This window comes from Mesocricetus auratus, unplaced genomic scaffold, assembly GCF_017639785.1.
Source record: "Mesocricetus auratus isolate SY011 unplaced genomic scaffold, BCM_Maur_2.0 Super-Scaffold_100021, whole genome shotgun sequence".
NCBI lineage: Eukaryota > Metazoa > Chordata > Mammalia > Rodentia > Cricetidae > Mesocricetus > Mesocricetus auratus.
Window position 1 is genome coordinate 6,421,543 of NW_024429202.1, and position 22,780 is coordinate 6,444,322.

Genomic DNA, 22,780 nt, shown 5'->3' on the forward strand with positions numbered 1-22,780 from the left:
GTCCCATCGTGCCCTGCGCTCACGCGCACTACGTGAGAGCAAGATGGCCGACACGGCGGCCGGGCCTGGTGGCTCTGGAACGGTAAGGGTGGGAAGGCGCGGCGTAAAGCCGAGAGGGTTTGGGTCTTCTGGACATTTTCCTTGGTTTGGGCCACAATCTCGGACAGAGAAACCCAAGCCCATTCTGAGATCCGATGATTAGAAAGTCTTTCTGGCCTAACGGGTTCCCGCTGCTCGGGATTTGGCGGCGGCCTCCCAAATTGGTGCACCCGCGACATGATTGGCTCGCTCCCTGTTGGGTGGGAACCCGGAACTCCTTCTGATTGGTCCGAAGAGGCTGTTTTCGTCCTCTTACTGGCCAGCTACAGTTGGAAGGGAGTTCCTTTTCGAAATAGTTACCTTCCTTGCCGGTCTTTGAAGTTAGTGCAGCCCTCCCCTGCGTCCGATGTTGTTGCCGTTTTAATTTTCCTCGTTAATGAAGTGGTGTGGAGATGGAACAAGAGACAGTATCCGCTCAATCCCATAATTCGTGTATAAATTCTATATATCCCCCCGCCCAGGGTTCTCGTGTAGCCCAGGCTGTCCTGGAACTCGCTCCGAATACCAGGCCAGCCTCGAACTCACAGAGATCCACCTGCCTCTGCCTCCCGAGTGCTGGGACTAAAGGCGTGCGCCACCACCACGGCTCGTGTATATATATTCTGATAATTTGCTCCAGAAAGAGGTGAAGGAACTGGAGAGATGGTTTAGTGGTTAAGACCTGCTTTTGCTCTTCCAGAACACCGGAGTTCCGTGGGTCAGTTCACAACCGCCTGTAACTCCAGCTCAATGCAATCCGATGCCCTCTCTGGTTTCCGGGGGCACTTGCACTCACATGAACACACACAACACACACACACACACCTACATGTAATTATATTTTTTTTTGAGCAAGTAGTGTTTACCCTATTGGAAGCCTCTGGATTTGGAAGCCCAATTATTACTCATTTGGTGAGATCTGTAAGTTTAAGTATTAAACACTGATAAAGAGAACCTTTGCTGTCCAGGCAAAAGTTGCTACACACCAGTAATTTGTATGCTTGGAGGTTGAAGTTAGAGGATGGCAATGTCATCCTAGGTTATGTCTCTAGCATTAGGCCGGCTTGAGTGAACTCCACAGTGTGACTTCTGCTTGCCATCGACTGTGTGTGAGCTCTGGTTGCATCCTTGTCTAGTGGTTAAAGGTGTCCTCTTTCTGGGCTTCTGATTCTCAGCGATCAGGAAGTAAGCAGTCCACTAACCCTGCTGATAACTACCACCTGGCCCGGAGGAGGACTCTGCAAGTGGTTGTGAGCTCCTTGCTGACAGAGGCTGGATTTGAGAGCGCTGAGAAAGCATCTGTGGAAACATTGACGGAGATGCTGCAGAGCTGTGAGTACCAGGACACCCTGGACTTCAGAAACGCCATCTTAGATACTGCCCCCTTTTTCTTGGAAGGGTGACGCCTGGTCTACAGAGCGAGTTCCAGGATAGCCTCCAAAACAATACAGAGAAACCCTGTCTCGAAAAAAACAAAACAAAAAATTAGTCTTATTTACTTATTTGTGTATGTGCTAGGGACTGTATGCATGCCATAGCACACGTATGGAGGTCATAGGATAACCTGTGGGAATCAGTTTGTTCCTTCCACTGTATGAGCCCCGGGCATGGAGCTAAGGTCATGGGCAGGAGGCACCTTACCTTTGAGCCATTTCCCTGACTTTGGCTTTGCTTTTTCTCTGTACATCAGATAAATGGAATCTGAAAATATCTGTTGTCTGTGCCTGGCTTATTTCATTTAACATAATGTTTTAAAATTTATCCATGTTACAGATTTCATTCCTTTTGAAGAATTTCATTCCTTTTGAAGGCTGACTACTTACTCCCTTGTCGAGTTGGATAGGGTGGGCACACCTGTAATTCTAGCCCTTGGGAGGTGGAGGCAACAATATCAGGAGTTCAAGTCTAGTTTCTGCTACAAATGGAGTTTGAGAACCTGTCTAAAAATAAGCAAACAACATGCTCCGTTTTGTGTGTATACCCCTTGGTTTATTCATCCATTTGTCAGTTTCCTTCCTGCCTTCTGATAGTTGTGAATTTGGGCTTCTGTGTGAGGTGTACAAGTGCCTGTTTGAGCCCCGCCTTTGGTCATTGGGTGTATACACACACACACACACACACATACACACACACACACACACACACACACACACATACACACACATATACACACATACACACACACACACACACACACACACACACACACAGTAGGACTGCTGGCTCACCTGGTGATCCTATATGTAACTTTGGAGGAACCATGGCCTTTGACTCTTGTAGACATCTCAGAAATTGGGAGAAGTGCCAAGTCTTACTGCGAGCACACTGCTAGGACCCAGCCCACACTGTCGGATATCGTGGTCACACTGGTCGAAATGGGTGAGTGCATCTCCAGCATCCAGTACTCTCCCTTCTCTGAGTTAGGACCACTAGGGAGGGAGGGAGGCCTGGGGGTTGGGGTGTCTGCTGAGTGTTCATGGATTCCTTCATGTTTTCCTTGATTTGCTTTTGGTTTAGAAAGTTAAGAGGAAGGAATCCTTTGAGCCCATCTTGGAGATCCCCTAAGTCCTTGTTGGGGAGCTCTGCTGGGTCTTCTTTTGAGGGGCAGAATAGTGACTCAGTTGGGAGTTTAAGCCCCCTTTTCACACTGTTAACTTCACTCTCCATGTTCAGTATCCAATGGCCTAGGCAATGATTGGCTTTCTTGTCCCTAGGGTTCAATGTGGACACTCTTCCTGCTTATGCAAAACGATCCCAGAGAATGGTCATCACTGCACGTAAGTGGCTTTGAACCCGGGGATTTAGTAAGTATGCAATGATTATAGTGGGACTCCGTTGGAGAATAGGTCAGGCATCAGAGTGGCAGCTATTGCCTTGTTGCAAGCTTCCTTCCAGTGTGGGTGCGTTAGCCACCCACGGCTTGGTTTTAACTGGACAGCAGGGTTCTAAGCCAGTCTGAACCACTGCTGTAGTACTTTAACCTGAAGAGCAAGCAATGATGCAGAAAGACTATGCAAGTTCTTGCTCCTTTAGATCAGGGATGATAAAATATGGTTTATGGACAGAATGTGCTCCACTGCTTGCTTTTGTAAATATAATTTTATTGGCATGCAGTTGTACTCATTTGTCTGTGATTGCTTTTATGTCATAAAGGCAGGGTTTGTGGCTTGCATAATCTAAACTGCCACTGCTTGCTGGCTTCTCTTGTAATCCTAGCACGTGGGAGGAGTGAGGATGTGCTCTAGAATTCTGAGATACACAGGCAGGACTCTGACTCAAAAAGCAAGCAAACAAAAGAAGTCTGAAATATGTATCGTGTATCCTATTATGTAAAGAGTTTACTTCTGCTTTAGGATAAATGGGGTCCCTTAAACTAAGTAAGGAGTAACTGCTTTAGTCTTTAGGACTTGGGGGGATTGCTATATTTGTTTCTTTCTTTTTTTTTTTTTTTTGCTATATTTGTTTCTTAAAGTCACTTTTTTTCATTGGCATCATGTTAGATATTGCACCTGTTTTTGTGTGTGTGTGTGTGTGTGTGTGTGGTGTACGTGTGGCTGTCAGAGGAAAGCTGTGAAGCTGTCTCCTCCACCATGTGGGTCCTGGAGACTGGCTTTGGTGGCAGCAGTCTTTCCCCACTGAGCCATCGTGCCACCTGCGCTGGAGAGAAGCTGTGGTAGGCGCTGTTCCTTCCCCTCTTACAGTGTTTGTTATTTGGGGTCTCTGAAATGTGTGTGCGCGCTGGGGATTGGACCCCAGGGCCTTCTGCATGCCGGGCCTGTGCTGCACCAAGTGCCCTCACTCTCTGGGAAGAAAACTAACAACTCATTTAACGCCCATAATGGACTTTAGCATGTTCTTTATGTAGTGACTTTGGTGTTGATGCAAGGGGCTTACAGGCAGGTTGTCACAGATTGAAATATCAAGCAAGATTACCTGGCAAGGCAGGGCAGTGTGTGCTGATCTGAAAAGGTTATGGACGACTTTTTATCAATGGAAATACAAGGTGCTTAATCATGGTCCAGTGGGAAGATGTGGGGGGGCGGGGCTGAAGAGGCACTATTGTCTGTAGACTGCAGGGGTTGGAGAAGTAACCAGTTGTGATTCTGTTGCAGCTCCAGTGACCAATCAGCCAGTGACACCCAAGGCCCTCACTGCAGGGCAGAACAGGCCCCACCCACCACACATCCCCAGCCATTTTCCTGAGTTTCCGGATCCCCACACCTACATCAAAACTCCGGTGAGTGGCGGAGCCACCCAGGGGCTGTGAATGATGTAAACCAGCCAAGGGAAGGCTGCGGATAAAAGCTTTCCTAGAGAGAAGCAATCTTGTTTCAGGCATGACGGCTCACCCCTGTAACCCCAGCACTTGGAAGGCTGAGGCAGAGGGTGGCCATGAGTGTGAGGCCAGCCTGGGCTACAGAGATGCTGTCTCTAAGAGAGATAGGACTCCAGAAGGAATCGATACAGTTGCCCTGGACTGCAGTCTCTCAAAGTGTCCTGGAGCTGCTATGAGAAAGTGCTACAAAGTAGCCGACTTAGAGCAGTAGACGTGAATTACTTCATAGGCCTGGGGCCTAGACGTTCAAAACCAAGGTGTTATCAGGGCCATATTCCCTGTAAATCCTGTGAGGGGATCCACGTTCACCTTGCCCTCTCTCAGGGTGTGTCAACGTGTCACTCCCGTCTTCCTGTCCCCTCTACATGGTGCTGGCTTTCTACCTCTACAGTTTACTTTGTCTTCCCATAGGACACCATTATCCCTACTTCACGACTCTTCCTAGTCAGTGACATTTTTGGTGACTCTTGACAAATAGTCATGTGAGATGCCAGGATTTAGCTCACTATATCTAAACATTTTTTTTATGGGAATACAGTTTAATTCATAGTGTTCATATCTCTTAATATGGTATGTTAATGGATCCTGACAATAAAAATAATGTAAGAAGCCAGGCATTGGTGGCACACACCTTTAATCCCAGCACTCGGGAGGCAGAGGCAGGAGGATTTCTGTGAGTTTGAGGCCACCCTGGTCTACAAGAGCGAGTTCCAGGACAGCCTTCAAAGTCACAGAGAAACCCTGTCTCGAAAAACCAAAAAAAAAAAAAAAAAAGTTCCTTTTAGTGATGGTTTTGGAGACAGAGCCGCAGACAGCTCAGGTTGGCCTCCAACTCAGTATGTAGTTAAAAAAGATTACTTCAGGCTCCAGGTCCTCCCACCTCTACTGCTGAAGTGCTGGGATTACAAGTGTGTATCGTTACCCCTCTGTCCTCCCTCTGTCACCTTCCTAAGACTAGACTGACCTTGACCTCACTGAGATCTGCCTACATCTGCCTCTCAGGTGATGAGATTAGGGACATGTGCTACCACGCCAGGATTCTGTAATTCTAGAGGAATCCTTTTGGACCAGTGTGTCTGTTTGGAGAGGGTGGGTTGGAAAAAGCAAGATGACACAGTATGCAAATGCGCTTGGGCCACCGCTCACTCACTGAAGGATGCCAAGCTGCTCTGATGGAACAGAGGTCAAGGCTCGTGGGGCTTCTGTGTCTTCCCTGAGGACGAGTGTCTTATACCTGAGTCTGGCTGCCATGGTCAACTATGTAGTAAATATTTGCTTCACTCTAACGATAGTCACCAGGTCGTGGGACATAGCTGCAGGAAGGGAGGGCCGAAGGAGAGCTGAATGTGGCATGGGCTTAGCCTGGTGTCTCTGTTGTTCCAGACATACCGTGAACCAGTGTCTGACTACCAGGTCCTTCGAGAGAAGGCTGCATCTCAGAGACGAGATGTGGAGCGAGCGCTCACCCGCTTCATGGCCAAGACAGGCGAGACCCAGAGTCTTTTCAAGGATGATGTCAGCACTTTCCCCTGTGAGAGTCACCCCTCTGGGAACCCTGTTTTGTTGTTTGAGATTATCACACCGTCTTTCTTTTTTCTCAATGTGGTGGAGAGAGACGAGTAAGCCTTCGTGTCTTTCTCTAGTGCAGTTTCTTCAGATCTCTAGATCCTTCCTCCAAGCCCTGAGAGACTCTTCCTAACTGATGACTCCAAACGGAAAGGCTTCTATATGTTGGCTGCTCAAGGCAGTGAGCTTAGGTTACCTCACTGGTGGCTGAGCCCTGGGCAGCAAAGTCTCCTGTGGAGGCGGCGGCCTGGGTAGTAGGAGGAGCACTGGCATCTGCAGCCAGTTGCTTACCAATGTCCTTTCCTGGGCTATGTCTCATTTAAGCTTTGTTGACCAAGTCACTCATATCCATAGGGGACCTTGAGTTATGCAGAGGCGATTGGGGAGCTTGGTCTGTTCACTCAGTAAGTGTCCATTTGGTGCCTGCTGGCCATTCCCCACATATCACCTCAGGCAGCCACCAGACCTGTGAGTTAGCAGAACACAGAGGCTTGTGGGAAAGGGCAATTATCTAGCTTGAGGTTATGGTAACTGGGCAACATTCATAGCTGGCTCCCTCTGGCTGCTCGACAGAGTGATGTCTCTCTTCCAATCCCCAGTGATTGCTGCCAGACCTTTCACCGTCCCCTACCTCACAGCCTTGCTTCCCTCTGAGCTGGAGATCCAGCAGATGGAAGAGACAGACTCCTCAGAACAGGATGAGCAGACAGACACAGAGAACGCCGCTCTTCATGTCAGCACGGTGGGTTCTCCCCTTCTGCCGGCCTCACACATCCCACACTAGACCCCGCCCTGGGAGCTGAGCAGGGCCTCCCCAGGTCTCTGGCTGTCTGTTAGAAGCTTGCATGGTGGGCCTGTGTGACTAGTCTCCATCCCAAGACGCATCTAGGGAGTGGCTTGTTTAGCAATTGTTGGTGAACATCGAGGGCCCAGATGCCATTCCAGGTGCCGGGAACCCAGTAGAAGGCAAGCCTGACAAAGCCCCGCCCTCAGGGAGCTAAAGAGGCTCCGATGGACCCGTGGAAGGGGGTAGAATGTAGAAGGTGGTGTTTGACCATGTGTCTCGGTGAGCTTTGCAGGCAGTGGGCATAGTACCTGCAAGGCCAGCCTGAGGTCGAGGGAGCTTGTGGTACCCTCTGCTGTTTCAGGCTGTACAGCCAGCCATATGCTCTTCTATACAAAGTACACAAAAAAGACAGTTATTTGGACTTGTTGCTATTCTGGTGGGCTGCAAAAATGTAACCATGTGTTAAAAAATCCTGATCCCTCCCCTGCCAAGTGCTGGGATGATAGCAGGGCACACAGTCACATCACTCAATGACCAATTTTAAACTGTCCTTTTATCTCCTGGTGACTGTGTCTCTCAGGGTCTGTCTTAACCCTGACCTCTTTCTCCATGTCCTTGAACATAAGGGACCATTAGTTTTAGAGTGGTTAATAGTTTGGGTTTTGTTTTCTCATACATTTGAGCTGCAAGCAACCAGAAGTTTAACTTTTACTCTTAGATGAGAAACCGCACCAGTCATCTCAGTGAGCACCTGACCATTGTCAGATTTCATTCTGGCTGCTTAGAGGAAAACAATGACCCCAGCAGATAAAGTTCTGCCTGGGAGAGCCAGTGTTTACAATGGGAGAATGGATTCAAACGTAGTCTGTGAAGTCATCAGTGTTAAAGATGAGAGTGTCGGGACAGAACAGAGCGTGGTGAGGTGGAGGCTTTGCCGCTCAGTAATAGGACCCGAGAGTCGGCCACCAAGCAGGAGACTCGAAGGGGAGAGGACAGGTGAGCCGTGCCACTCTCTGAGAAAGAGTCCTTGCAGAAGTAATGGCTGGTGCGGAGGGCCGGAGAAACACCAGTGTTTGGGATGGAGAGCCAGGGAAGGGCCAATCTGATGGGACCAGCTGTTACAGGAGGGCACTTCTGAACTTCTGGAAGCATCACTGATGGCTGTGCTGGGTGTGGGTCCAAGGGCGATGCTACTGTTGGGAAGCTGTCACAGTGCCACAGCCGTAGGCCAGGGGATAGATGTGGCTCCTCTTCCCTGGGTGCTCACAGCAGGGGCAGGGGAGACGTCTGATTGGATTGATGATAAAGCCAAGAGACAGAAAAGAAACAAGTTTGATTGCAGACCCCCTGGCTCAGAGCACCTGAAGGATGGTAGCTGTGCCCCCACAGTGGGAGGACTGGAGTGGGTGACCTAGGGAAACAGAGGCACACTGAATGTGAGGTGCCTGCAGGCTGCTCATATGAAGCTGTGAGGCAAGCGGATGGGAGTCTGAACTGGTGGTGGTGAGAGATCACAGGGTTGGGGGCCGACTTGGAACCTCTGGCATGGAAGCAGAATGGACATCCAGAGACAGGTAGGGGTTGTTGGTGTCCTCCTGCCTTGCACAGGTGGCCCAAGGAGCTTGTGACAAGGCCCCCACCCCTTTTTGTTTGTTTGTTTGTTTTCGAGACAGGGTTTCTCTGTGGCTTTGGAGCCTCTCCAGGAACTTGCTCTGTAGACCAGGCTGGCCTTCAACTCACAGAGATCCACCTGCCTCTGCCTCCCGAGTGCCCCCCGAGTGCTGGGATTAAAGGCGTGCGCCACCACCACCTGGCCCCCCCTTATTTTTTCTACAAATAATTGGGTTAGATGGGTGCTTTACTTCCTGTCTCAAAGCTGCCTGTGCCTGAAGGGGACCAGAAAGTAACATTTCCACAAGCTGTCCTTGTTAGAGAAACACCTAACATCCTACTTTTGTGGGACCTAGAGCTGGCCTTTACCCCTTCATGTCACTCACTGAGAACATGTGTAAGGCAGGACTGAAGTGGCCTCTGAGTAACGTTGAGTTTGGATGTGGAGGAATGGTAGTCTGAGGGAATGGTCGATGATGATGCTCTGTTCAACCCTTAAGAACTCAGGCAGGCCAGGAGCGGGTGTCCACACAGACCTCCCCCATACCTGGCCCCACATGAGCGCAGCTGGACTTGGGGCAGTTGTTTTGGAGAGGGACTCCGGTGGCTAAAGGTCCACTCATCGGGCTTACTGCAGGAGGAGTCATGCATGTGTTCTCTTCAGGAGAGTGGCTTTTGGGGAGAGCAGAGTTAATGGGATATTGTGGGTTTGTGGCAAACCTAGGAGCCACCCAGAGTCTTCAGGCCAGCAAGCAGAGCCCGGTGTCCTCACCCCAGGCCAACTGTCCCTTGAGAAGAATTAACTCTCTATTCATATTGTGCCATCTGGTCACAGGATCACAGTGACAGCAGCCACTGCTGGTTAGGGTCTGAGGTCTCCTTTAAATCTATTAGAGGAGTACTCAGTTCCTCCAGGGAACTCTTGGTGTGTCACCAGGGGGCGCTGCCAGGCCAGCTTCTGGTCTCCAGGCCTGCCTGAGTGGCCAGGTCAGGGTTTGGTATATTTCATGCCCTGACCCTGCTGCCACTGCTCACTTTAAAGAACAAAAATAAATTAAAATAAAGAGTCTGATTGACAGGTGACAGGCATTGATAATATATATATGTGGCATCTGCTGCAAACTGCTTTGCCTTGGTGAGCTTTACTTCAGGATTCCAGAAAGTTCTGGAATATGGTGGAATATGGTTATATGTCCCTTGTTCCAAGTGCCAGAGATGAGAGATTTTGGACAAATGTGTTAGTTTGGGCCTAGGAGAGCTATTCTGTTCGCTGATGCGTTCTAACCCTGTGTCTCTTTTTTTTTTTTTTTTTTTGGTTTTTCGAGACAGGGTTTCTCTGTGGCTTTGGAGGCTGTCCTGGAACTCACTTTGTAGACCAGGCTGGCCTCGAACTCACAGAGATCCACCTGCCTCTGCCTCCCGAGTGCTGGGATTAAAGGTGTGCGCCACCACTGCCCGGCAACCCTGTGTCTCTTACTCCACAGTACCCATGGCTACTTTTGTCATGCTGTTGGGTTAGGCTTCCTCCCTAAGCATCTAAATTCTAGCCCCCACTCCCAGGTCTCCATTACTTCACACCCCCCACCTTCTGAAGAGGCTGAGGGCCCTGGAGTCTTTCACTTTGTCAAAGCTCCCTTTCGAGCCAGCCCTGCCCAGGTCTCACTGAGTCTGGGGCAGAGATGGCGACCCTGGAAAGACAGTGGCTCCATCGTCTCCTTTCTCAGGAGACATCTCTCTCCTCACAGCGCTGGTGGCTGTGGCTGTGGGCATCTCTCTCCTCACAGCACTGGTGCTCTGCTTTATTTCGGCTTTTACTCAAAGGGCGACTCTGGAGCTGAGAAAGAGAACGCTTCTGTGCTGCAGCAGAACTCCTCCTTGTCTGGCAGCCGGAACGGGGAGGAGAGCGTCATTGATAACCCCTACCTGCGCCCCGTGAAGAAGCCCAAGATCCGCAGGAAGAAGTGAGTTGGAGGCTGGGGTACAGGCCTGCTCCAGTCTGCTTGTTTGTTCTTGGCAGGAACAGGCTCACCAGTGGGTGCAAGCTTGGGGAGCACTACTTGGGCCAGAGGAAGTCGTCTTCCCTGCCTATCCTCCTTGGCTCCCGCATGCACCCTCTGCACTTCCATGTCCGTGTCCTGCAGCCAAGGCCACCCTGCCAGCCTAGAGCTGCTCCCTCCCAGGAGAGCAAGAGGCCCCTGGCAGGCTCTCTGGTTCTTCTCCTTTCCAGGTCCCTCTCCTGAGCTGGGATGGAAACCGCCCTGTAAGGGAGAGGACGCCGCTTTCCTGGGGGCGTGAAATCAGAGGGAGAAGAAGGTGACATCCTTTTGCCCTTGCCCAGGCCGTATCATGTCAGTAGCGCCGTCTCTGAAGACAGCCTGCTTTGCAAACAGGCCAGGGGGCTGCTGCTGACGCATTGACTAATCCCAGGACGTCATTCCTCTGAAACCTGGAGGGCCAGGGAAAGTGGCAGGAAGAAAAGGGCCCACTCTCTGCCAAGTATGTCTTCCAGGCCACCCGGATCCCCCACAAGAATCATGGCATTGATTTACCAGCCCAGAACCTCATCTCACTTCTCTCTGGACTTGGGCCCCAAGATCCCTGTGGAACTGATGGAAAGTGACTTTGTAACCCTCATCATGTTAGAAACAGGCCCACACTGTGGCTTTGATCTGGGGCTGGCAGGAGCTAGGAGTACATGTGTTAATGAAGATGACAGTGGCCATCAGAGTGGCCTTATCTCTGACCAGCATTGACTGAAGCGGATCACTGGGGACATCCCCTTGAACATGGGTCTCAGAGCACCCTTCTGGTGATGACGGTCTGACCGGAGCCTGTGGTGTGGTTAGTTCTTCTGGGATAATACACCTTGAAGAGGGCTTAGCAGGTGGGGTGGGGCTTGTTTTGAGGGCGAGGCTTAGTTGAGAAACACAGCTGATGGTGGAAGCCACGGTCCTCCCGCCCGAGGGTCCTGCTGAGAGCAGAACTGTCAAGGAGCAAGTCTGTCCCCACCCTCCTGCACCTCCCTGGGAAGAAGATGCCATCCCTTGCTTTCCCCACTAATCGTGAACCCTGCCTCAGGGAAGACACTGCAAGTTGCTGTCTTTGGCTGGTTCTGAAAAGAGGCATTGAGAAACCAAACCCAAGGCAGAGTGGATGGACACATGGAACATGATAGGAAGAGGCTGTGTCCTTCCAGGGTCGGAGCGCTGAGCCGTGTATAATATTTCTCTCCATACTCCACCTTGGCCGCTGCCGCTCCTCCTCTTTTTCACCTCTCACCCGACCCCCCGTGTGTTTTTGAGACAGGCTCTCACTCTGTAGCCCAGGCTATCCCAGAACTCACTGTGTCTCCCGGCTTGGTGGTCCTGCCGCATGCTATGATCACTTACGCATCTGGGCAGGGAGGTTGCAACTTCCCCGCTGTACTCTGGAGTCTTTGGTCCCTTTGCCTGGAGGAAAAAAAGCTCTGTCTGAAATTGAAGAAAGGTCACAAAGTGGTGAGAAAGTGAGCTTTCTGGGCTCTCAACCAAACAGGAGTATTTTCATAGTGACTCAGAACTTCCAGATGGGAACAAGACCAACTGGCCTCCATTGTGAGAGCTTGGGATGCACTTGACAGCTCATGACCAGCGGCTGAAATCCAGTGCCCGGCCAGTTAGGAGCTGCCACTCCTTGTCCTTCCTGCCCCTTCTAGTCAGCACCCTGCTGCACCATGGTCACTGTCCGAAGCCAATGCCTGTTGGTCAGGCATGTTGTGGGAGGTGGGGGGAGGGGCTCTAGCTGCCCTGGCCTCGGAGCTGTGATTTCTCTTAGAGCAGAGATGCTGGGACATTGACCTGGGTGGTGTTGTGCTGAGACAGAATTCTCAATGTATATCTATATATTTCTATTTTTATAAGTTGGGAGAGTCTTCTTAGAGGGAAAATAAAGTGTAACTTAGGAAAAAGCCTGTAATAAAATTCAGAATAAAAACTTGGTAAATGAATCGAACCTAGGACCTTTCAAATGGCGGGTAATAAGTATTATATACTGCTTTTCTTGGGTATAAAACTAGCTTTTTTTTTCTTTCAACTTTTAGTTTTGAGACAAGGTCTTACTAAGTTGCCCAGGTTGGCCTTGAACTCACTCTGCAGTTCAGGCACACCTTGAATTTGGCAAGTCTCTTGACTCAGCTTTCCCAAATTAGAGAGTGTATGAAACCCTAAGGAGTCCTCCTTACTCAAGAAAAATTATCTGTAGGGGGGTAAAGAAAGATTCCTCACCCAACTGCAGTACTTAGCGTTTTGTCACATGTTTTATCTGTTTTCCCTAATTCTTCCTGTGTAATTTCCATTGTGTACAGGTGCGAGGGCACAGACGGCTTCTGCATCCCTCACTCTGTCAGTATATATCTGATGGATCTTTGAATTTTCCTTTTGAAGTAATTACAGTGAGCAGGCATGGCACAGCACTCATAATCCCAGCATTCAGAGGTGGAGGCATGGAGGTCAGGAGTCCAAGGCCTTCCATGGGTTCATAGTGAGTTTGGGGCCACCCTGGACTACATAAGACCCCCATCTTAAATAACTCAGATTGAGCAGGATGTTGCAGAAACATGTACGCTGAAGTCCATTGTGACTCAGATCCCCATACTTCCCTCCATCCTGTCTTCCCTCAGTACTATAGTATCAGTCAGTGTCGGCAGTGACGAGGTCCCCAGAGCTCAGGCAGATAGCCCTGTGTGCGTGTGTGCATTCGTGTTTGTGTGTGTGAGAGAGAAAAGGGGGTGTGAGAGAGGGGTATGTGTGTGAGAGGGGTGTGTAAGAGGGGTGTGTGTATGAGGGGTGTGTGTGAGATAAAGGGGTGTGTGAGAGGTGTGTAAGAGAGGGTGTGTGTGTGATGGGTGTGTGTATGACAGGTGTGTAAGAGAGAGGGGTGTGTGTGACAGGTGTGTGTGCGTGTACTGACACGTGTTCTTCTCGAAGTGTTGTGGCGCAGGTTTGTGTGACCACAAAGGTAGCCCCCAGCGTCACCACATCACAGTGCTTCTCTTTCCAGTCTGCTCTCATTACTCTGCCATTGGTCTCAGTCCCCCATCTCTGAGAGCTAATGTCAGTCAGTGAAATTATGAAGTCACCTTTTGGGGCCAGGTGACTTTTTTCACTCTACATTGTCCTCTTGAGACCTACTTTGGTGGTTGTGTCATTTGTCTGCTTTTACTGTTTCCATTTTTTATTCTTGTTTTTTGAGACAGGCTCTCATTGGTTAGCCCTGGCTGGCCTGGAACTCACCCTGTAGAGCAGGCTGGCCTCACACTCACAGAGATCCCCCAGCCTCCGAGTCTGGGGCTACGGCCTGTGCCACCACGCCCACTTTAGTCAGTTTCATTCTGTTGCACAGTGACTTTTCATGTGTAGCTGTGCGAGAGTTTAACAGTCTGTCTCACCATCCACATGCTGCTTGGCCTGTGAACTCTCTTCTTCGTAAGACTATTAGAAGTAAGCCTGGGAGCCTGGCATAGTGGTGCACACCTTAAATCCCAGCACTCAGGAGGCAGAGGCAGGAGGATCTCTGAGTTTAAGACCAGCTTTGTCTATATAGTTCCAGAACAGCCAGAGCTACATAGTGAGACCTTGTTTCAAAAGAACAAAATAAACAAGGAAGGAAGGAAAGGAAGACAGACAGACAGGCCTGTAATGATCACCACTTGGGCATAGGCTTCCTGGGTAGCTCTGCTCACAGGCCCATCTTTTTTTTTTGTTTTGTTTTGTTTTTTTTTTTTTTTTGTTTTTCGAGACAGGGTTTCTCTGTGTAGCTTTGGAGGCTGTCCTGGAACTAGCTCTGTTCCAACACCTGGCCAACTTGTCAGTTCTAATTCATCTCTTTCCACACTCTGTGTGAAAGAAAGAGGGAGACTCATTGTGTGTCCCTGACTGGCCTTGAACTCCTAAGTAGACCAAGTTTTAAACTCAGCTCTGCCTCCTGAGGGCTGGGATCAAAGGACAGGTTCCCTTGGGATCTAGAAGAGCGCACTGGATCCCTGGGAGTTGGAGTTTTAAGAAATTGTGAGTTGAGCCGGGCGTTGGTGGCGCACGCCTTTAATCCCAGCACTCGGGAGGCAGAGGCAGGCGGATCTCTGTGAGTTCGAGGCCAGGCTGGACCGACAGCCTCCAAAACAGAGAAACCCTGTCTCGTAAAAACAAAAAACAAAAAACAAAAAGAAATTGTGAGTTGGGTGGTGGTGCACAGTGAGTTTGAAGGCAGCCTGTTCTACAAAGTCCAGCCTGGTCTACTGAGCTCCAGCCAGGGCTGTACAGTGAAACCCTGTCCCAAGAAACCCTATCTGGAAAAACCAAAAAAGAAACTGAGCTGTCAAATATGGGTGCTGGGAGCCCATCTCAAGTTCCCAGGGAAAGCAGCCGTCACTCTTCGTCCCAGAGCCCTCTCTGGCTGCCCCCCGCCCCCCTGTTGGAATTAAAGATGGTTATACTGTTACTATTACCCGATCAGTCTTACTTAACCTTTCTCTCCAGCCACGCCACTCTGCCAGGCTGGAAACCAGCACTGAGATCAGGCAGCCCTGGTTGCCAACTTTGGGGCAGGGCGCAGGCCGGGCAGCATGGGCTTATTTCCAAGTCTTCTGGGTAGACCACGCTAGGGTCTTCTTTTCATTTACATCGAGGCAGTCACCTCTCTTGATGCTGCCCCCCCCCCGATGTTTGGGGCTCCCTGCTCTTCCCAGCCTTTGTCCCCCATTCTTGCCCTTGCGGTGAGGTGGCAGACCCTCCAGAGGCCTTCCACCCTGAGTCCAAACGGCCCCAAGTGCCAGTCACTCACCCCCCTCATTCATGTAGCAAATAGAGATCTAGAGCCTTCTGCGAGCGCCAGGCACTGTGCCAGCTGCAAGGATACGGTGGTGAACAAGACCGATGCAGTTCCTGCCTCGGGGAATTCATCCACCAAAACCACTGTAGGTTGTGTGTCTGTGCGTGTGTGTGGGTGCCAGACAGGGGCTTCCTACCCTGCAAGGAGAAGCTTCCTCAGCTCCTGGATCTGCACTCCTGACGTCTGCTTCTCCCGTGGTCCTCCAGCTTCTCCCCGTCTTTCCCTTCCATCTCCAGTCACTGATTGACAAACAGCCCTGAGCATCTGCGGGTGACCCGGGTGACCCTATGGATAGAGACCCTGGCAACAGCACAGGTGGACCTAGGCCTCCGCCTTCCTGGCACTTACAGAGTGTCTGGGGATGGACGGCTCAAAACACACATGGAGTGTAGCTCAGGCGGTGAGCCTTGGGGAGAAAGCGGGACGTTCGCGGTGCTGGCTGACTGGAGGATGGGGAGGCAAGCACAGTAAGCATCACGGGGATGGTGTGCGAAGGCTGGGCTGGTGGCGCGGGGACAGGCAGTGTGCAGCAGAGCCTTCACGCCAACCCTGCCCTCTACCCCACTTCTTTCAGGGTCTCTGACAAGGGACTTGAGACTGGGTAGTGCAGGCCATACAAGTGGCCACCTTCCTGTCAGGGCAGATAAGAGGCAGCACTCACGCCACAAAATAGAGTGGCAGCAGGAGTTGCTGAAGGAGCTGCACTTTTTAAAAAGTGGCCTGAAACAAACGTTCTAGTTGAGCAGAGCACGATATGCAGCCATCTTTGTGGAAACGGAACAGGACACACAGTCGTGTTCTCAGTCAGAGGCAGGAGCATGTGCACCTGGAGGGTGGGAGGGTCTGAGATGGTGCCGCTTGGCTTGACAAGGACTTGAGCTGCTATGTAGAGGGATGGGTAGGCAGGGGGTCATGGGTAGGCCTGGGAGCCTTCTGGCTAGAGGGAGTGTGAGAAACACAATTTCTCTCAGTTCCACACAGTTTGGCCTTTGCCAATTATGAATCATGGCGGGGTGGGGGGCAGCTAGCCATGCAGAAACTGGGGGTAGATTGGTCTCAGCCTCAGAGAGGCAGAACATACCTATACCTAAGGAGAGGCAGGAAACAAACCCACAGATACCTGGATGGCAGCTCCTGTGGAGGCCTGTGTTGCCAGGGAGATGGATAAACACACAGGAACCTGTTCTGCCTCCTCTGACCAAGAGAAGGTGTGATTGGAGGGCTGGCCCGAGGCCTGCAGCCTCTGCTGAGATCCCAGAGGGGTGGGGTGGCCACCCAGGGAGGCATTGGAAGAGGTGAGTAAGCAGAGGCAGGGGGAGGGCAAGTGAGGAGCAGCTTGATGGAGCCAGCCCAGAGGCCTGAGCGTCGGTCCCGCTTGGCCCTGAGGCTTTGTTCCTCTTGTAACATCTCTGTGGAGCCTTTGCCCTTGTAAACCCAGATTATACCAGGAGGGTTAGAACAATTCCGTCACCTCCAAATCAGGACTGCCTCAGGAAAGGGTGGCTGCAACTGGTGAGCCTTCCTAAACCTTTGGAAAGGACAGCACTCCTTTATCCTCAGGGTCCCCGAGTCTCCAAGGGCCTCATGTAGCTCTTCCTTTTCTGGAGCAGGGGATTGAACTCAGGGCCTTGTGCCTGTTGGGCACCTGCTGTCCCACTGAGTGACAGCTCCAGCACAGCGGTGTGTCCAGGGCGAGCCAGGATCCCCAGAGGCTCTTCTCGGTGTCTTTGTGGGAACAAGAGCCTTGCCATTTATTGCCAGCTTTGAATTCTCCTAGTGACAGGTTTATCGTTCTTCCCTTTCACTCAGGCTCACCCTGAAGCAAGTGCCTGACTGTCTGAACATCAGCTTCCGTGGTCCAGCTGCAAGTCGTGGAGGACCCGGCCTGCAGGTGAAGATTTGCCATGGACCCTTCTGTCCTTGGAAGCAAACACAAGGTATTTCCTCTCTTGGTGCTTATGACATGGGGTCATCTACACATCGTTCACTTAATGTTTTTTCTTTGCTATAAGTTATTTAATTGTGAATAGATAATATATATACAGCATAAAATTTAAAAGACAGAAATATATACATTTAATAATATATATAATAAATATCTTCCTCCTCCCACATCCCAGACTCTCAGACCTCATCCATGAGACCTACTGATGAGTCAGTATGGTTTTATGTATTATTGTGTGTATGAAACACATGTGTATATCTCTCCCTTTTATAGCATGTGTCAATACCATACTTTCTCCTCGTGGCTAGTGTGTCTTCCTTGTCAATAATAAAGAATTCCTTTCTGATTCATGGATGCACAATTTTGTGACACAGGCCTCTTCCTTCACTCTCAGTCTGACTCTCGGGTCACCTGCTTTTTTTTTTTTTTTTTTTTTTTGCCAGTCACAGTGGCCCATGTCTTTAATCCTAGCACTCGGGAGACAGAGGCAGGTAGATCTCTGTGAGTTCAAGGATAGCCTAGTCTACATAGAGAGTTCCAGAACAGCCAGGGCTCTCTAAAGAGACCCTGTCTCAAAATAAATAAATCAGTAAATAAAAAGTTTTATTTGTGTGTGTGTGTGTGTGTGTGTGTATGTGTGTGTGTGTGTGTGTTGGGTGGAGGGGTATGTGCTTGTGAAATGGGTACCCACAGAGGCCAGAAGAGGGAGGCAGATACCCTGGAGCTGGAGATACAGGCAATTTGTAAACTGATCTAGATGCTGCGAACCAAACTTGGATCCTCTGGAAGAGCAAGTGGTACATGTTCTTTTTTGTTTTAATTTAAAGATTCCTCTATTTCATTTTATGAGTGTTTTGCTTGTATATGCATATGTGCACCATGTGTGTGCAGTACCTACATGGGTCAGAAGAGGGCATCAGATCCCCCAGAATTGGAGTTATAGATGGTTGTGAACCACCTTGTGGATGCTGGGAAGTGAATCTGGTCCTTTGTAAGAGCAACAAGTGCTCCTCACTGCTGAGCCATCTTTTCAAGCCCACCTCCTGCTTTTTTTGTGTGTCTATTCAGTGACAAGCTCTGTGTGTGACACTTGATGCTTATGCTTGCTAAACAGGTCACCTGTTCTCTGATCCTGTGTCAATTTCCACTTCCACAGAGTGCCTGCTTCCTTACCATGCCGTTGTCTTGAGACTTGTGGAAATTTACTGGTCTGATAGTAAAAAACAGTGTCTTACCATGGTTTCATTTGAGTGGAGTCAATTGCTCCTTGTTTGTGATTGTCAAAAACAAGGGTGTGCTTGGGCTACATGGGGACTTAATCAACATGGCAAGTGATGGCATCTGCAGAAGTACGCTATGGTACCTGGCATCTCAGAGGAGGGTACACAGTCCCTTTCTGGGCTGGGGCTGGTGACTGTTGAGTTAGACTTCAGGTTGAACAAGTCAAATGGAGGAAGGAAGGGAGGGAGGGAGGAAGGGAGGGAGGGAGGGAGGGAGGGAGGGAGGAAGGGAGGGAGGGAGGGAGGGAGGGAGGAAAGATGAGTGGCGAGCGCCGAGTGTGGAGGTGAAGGCTGTACACAGACTCAAGAGTTTGCATTTTTCAGCCGGGTGTTGACGATGAACACCTTTAATCCCAGCACTTGGGAGGCAGAGGCAGGAGGATCTCTGTGAGTTCAAGATCAGCCTGGTCTACAAGAGCAAGTTCCAGGACAGCCTCCAAAACAATACAGAGAAACCCTGTCTCGAAAAGCCAAAAAAAAAAAAAGAGTTTACATTTTGATCAGAAACTTCCGGCATCCATCCCCGAGTGTGGAGATTGCAGATGTTGGCCTGTACTTGGCCCAAGATGTCCCTTGTTCCTTTGTTTTATCTTTTTTCCTGTTGCTTTTTTTTTTTTTTGAGACAACTTAGCCATGGCTGTCCTGGAGTCCTGGAACTCCATTACGTAGTCGAGGCTGGTTGCAGACTCACAGAGATCCGCCTGCCTCTGCCTCCCTAGTGCTGGGATTAAAGGCGTGTACCAGCAAACTCAGCTTGTTGCTTTTTAAATCCTGTATTTTTGTCCCATTTATCTTTATACTGTGCAGCTGTGTCTATGTATGAGCATGCACTGACTCCCAAGATGCTCCACAGTGTGCCAAGCACTTCTATAGATCGACTCTCGTTGGTCACTCTCAGCTCTGAGTGCGCGCAGTCATCCTGGTTTACACGCGTGTCACCTCATTTCTTAGTAGAAAGCTAAGCAGCTGGCATGAGGTCACCATGCTGTTGGTTGCTAGGTGAGGTGGGGGCAGGCTCTTCCAGGGCCAACTCCTGTATTATATACCTTCCCAGTATCCCTTCCCTATGTGCAGGCTGGGCATGCCCACAGCATCCCTGCCCACGGCATCCCTGCCCACGGCTTCCCTGCCCACGGCTTCCCTGTCCACGGCATCCCTGCCCACGGCTTCCCTGTCCACGGCATCCCTGCCCACGGCTTCCCTGTCCATGGCTTCCCTGTCCACGGCATCCCTGCCCACGGCTTCCCTGTCCATGGCTTCCCTGCCCACGGCATCCCTGCCCATCACCTTAGTCTTCTAAATGTGCTCCATGTCCTTGGCCTGAGCGCCCCTAAGTGTGTCTAATGCTCCCTTGTCCTCCTCTTTCTTCTGTTTTTGCTGCCCTTGAACTCAACTGTATAGCCCACGCTGACCTCAAATTCAAACAGTCCTCCTGCCTCAGCTTTCTGAGAGCCAGGACTACCACAAATCCACCACGTTCAGTTTATCTCTTCTTCTTCAACTGACCTTGAACCGAGCATACTCAGGAATGCACTGCTCATTCCCTGTGTGATCCAGGCTGGCCTCAAGTTCACAGAAATCCTTCTGTCTCACTCTCCCAAGGGTAGGGGTTATAGGGCTTACTCCAACAAGCCTAGCTTATTCCTTACTTTACCCCCCCCACCCCACTATTTCTTTTTTTTTTTTTGTTTTGTATTTTGTTTTTCGAGACAGGGTTTCTCTGTGGCTTTGGAGGCTGTCCTGGAACTCGCTCTGTAGACCAGGCTGGCCTCGAACTCACAGAGATCCGCCTGCCTCTGCCTCCCGAGTGTTGGGATTAAAGGCGTACGCCACCAACGCCCGGCTCACCCCACTATTTCTTAGAGGTCATTCTGCTACATAAATGCACATGGGGTTCTCAATTGGTCTAAGTAATAAAAAGCCAGAGTCAGATACAGAGGGAAGAGCTGAGAGATCAGAGAGAAGGAGCAAGCCACAGCACACCTTACCTCCCTAACGTCTCAGCAGACAAGATTGCCATTTCCTGTTTCTCCCTGCTTATATCCTGTTTCTGCCCAGCTACCTCACTTCCTGTCTGTCTGTACAGAGCTCCAGACCTCTATGGTTAGGTAGTGGCAAGTTCTATTCTCTGACCTTCAGACAGGCTTTATTTGTACAAGCAAGAGATCACAACACATAAACAACATCCTCATTGGCTTCTGTGGCTGCAGAGTGTCTTATGCCTTATTGACTACCTGTATTTACATTGAGGATGTAATTGAGAATGTTTTCAGCAAGCCATGCTATAATGGCATGATGTCATTTTATTAGTATATCTGGAACCAACTCCCTAGATGCAGAATTCTTTTTTTTTTTTTCCTTTTGGTTTTTTGAGACAGGGTTTCTCTGTGGTCTTGGAGGCTGATCTGGAACTAGCTCTTATAGACCAGACTGGTCTCTAACTCATAGAGATCCTCCTGCCTCTGCCTCCTGAGAGCTAGGATTAAAGGCATGCACCACCACTGCCTGGCGAAGTAGAATTCTTATCCTATCATATATGGAAAATGACTTTTATAAATCATCATTGTGTGTGTCTGTGTGTATCTGTGTGTGTGTGAGTGTGTATGAGTATGTGTATGTGTCTGTGTGAGAGTGGGTGTGTGAGTATGTGTGTGTGTGAGAGTGTGTGAATGTGTGTCTGTGTGAGTGTGTGTCTGTGTGAGTGTGTGTGAGTATGTGTGTGTGCGTGTGCGCGCGTGCACATGCCCATTGAGTCTGGAGGAGAGCGTTAGAGCCCTTGGAGCTGGAGTTTCAGGCATTTGTGTACTGCTTGATTGTGGGTGCTGGGATCTGAACTCGCATCCTCAAGACTGGGCAGCAAGTGTGGTTAATTGCTGAACATCTCTCTGCCCCAGTGCTAGTTTTTAGGGTATGAATACTTGTGTCCTAAGTCAGGCTAAGATCCTAACCCACTGACAAGGTGGTGGTATTAGGAGATAAGGCTTTTGGAGAGGTAATTAGGTCACCAGATCACAGCTTCCTTCATGACATTCAGACTCTTACAATAGAGGGCCCAGAGGGGCTGGGGCTGCAGCCCAGAGGTAACACACTTAGCTAGCACGTGCAGGCCCTGGGTTCCACCTCCAGCACTGCAAAGACAGAATGGAGAACTGTTGATTCCCTTCTCCAGCATGAGAACAGCGAGCAGGCAATTGTATGAACCAAAAAGCAAGCCCTCACTGGTCTCCAGCCTGCCTGGACGCCAGGCTTCCAAACCTCGGGGCCTGTTTCAGTTTCCAGGTCCATGAGTCGCAATGGATGATCTGAGCATCTTGAGGCAGTGGCCACTGCCAGATGCCCTTGCTAGTGTTGTAGTACATTAGCCTCCCTCCAGGAGGAAAAAGAGCTGTCTTCCCACGCTGCAGCCAACACCATGCCTTTTAATCGCCTGCCAATCTGATAAGTGAAAAACGGTATTTCAGAAACATTTCATTTTGTGCCTATTAGATGGTAGACAGAGCTTTCCCACAGAGTGATGTTTGAGGTAGCATCCCTAGTAGACAGCCCCACTGAGGAGTGAGCCAGGATGGTCTGAGTACAGCGTTCTAACCTTCCCGGGACTTCATGGCAGCAGCCACTCATTCTGGCCTTTACCCCGATGTGTGCATGTGTGAAGCTAGCCTCTCCTGAAACTTGAGTTTTCATGGAGTGAACTCCCCTCTGCTCCCCCAGTCTGTGTCACCTTCTCTCCAGGAACATCTGCCTCTTCCCTGGTGTCTAAAGAAATCAAGCAAAGTGGTTTTCCCTTCACTACCTTCCTCAGACCAGACTCACTTTATTTTATCTTTAATAGTTTTGTTTATTGTGCTTTGTGTGTGTGGGTATTTTACCTGCATGCACACACATGCATCACATGTGTGCCTGGTGCCATGGATCCCCTGAAACTGGAGTTACAGGTGTGAGCTGCCATGTGTCTCCTGGGAATTGAACCCGGTGCCCTAGAGGAGCAGCCAGTGCTCTTAACCACTGAGGCATTTTTCTTGCCCCTATCTCAATAAAAAAAAAGACTTATTTATTAACATTTTATGGCTGCATCTATGTGTGTGAAATGCCCACAGAATCCAGAAGAGGGCGTCAGATCCCTGGAACTGGAGTTATAGACTGTTGTGAGCTACCATGTGGGCGTTGGGCCCTTTAAAAGAGCAGCCAGTGGCCAGGTGTTGGTGGCACACGCCTTTAATCCCAGCACTCGGGAGGCAGAGGCAGGCGGATCTCTGTGAGTTCGAGGCCAGCCTGGACTACCAAAGGAGTTCCAGGACAGCCTCCAAAGCCAC

General features: G+C 50.1%; 1 protein-coding gene across 8 annotated transcripts; it reads left to right on the forward strand.

Moving 5' to 3' along the window:
• Taf8 (TATA-box binding protein associated factor 8) lies at positions 1-18,537 on the forward strand. 8 transcript variants are annotated; one of them, XM_040729324.1, is made up of 10 exons: positions 1-82; positions 1,254-1,410; positions 2,359-2,457; positions 2,793-2,855; positions 4,191-4,315; positions 5,798-5,945; positions 6,580-6,722; positions 10,200-10,339; positions 17,052-17,179; positions 18,302-18,537. In XM_040729324.1, exons 1-10 carry the CDS (start codon positions 44-46, stop codon positions 18,520-18,522), a joined length of 1,263 nt encoding a protein of 420 aa, XP_040585258.1. In that variant the 5' UTR covers positions 1-43; the 3' UTR covers positions 18,523-18,537. The 8 variants fall into 8 exon arrangements, 6 of the variants coding, with proteins under 6 accessions (XP_040585258.1, XP_040585259.1, XP_040585260.1 ...); XM_040729325.1 differs by having other exon boundaries at positions 18,344-18,537; XR_005870089.1 differs by lacking the exon at positions 10,200-10,339 and having other exon boundaries at positions 18,302-18,421.
• Positions 18,538-22,780: the final 4,243 nt, after the last annotated feature.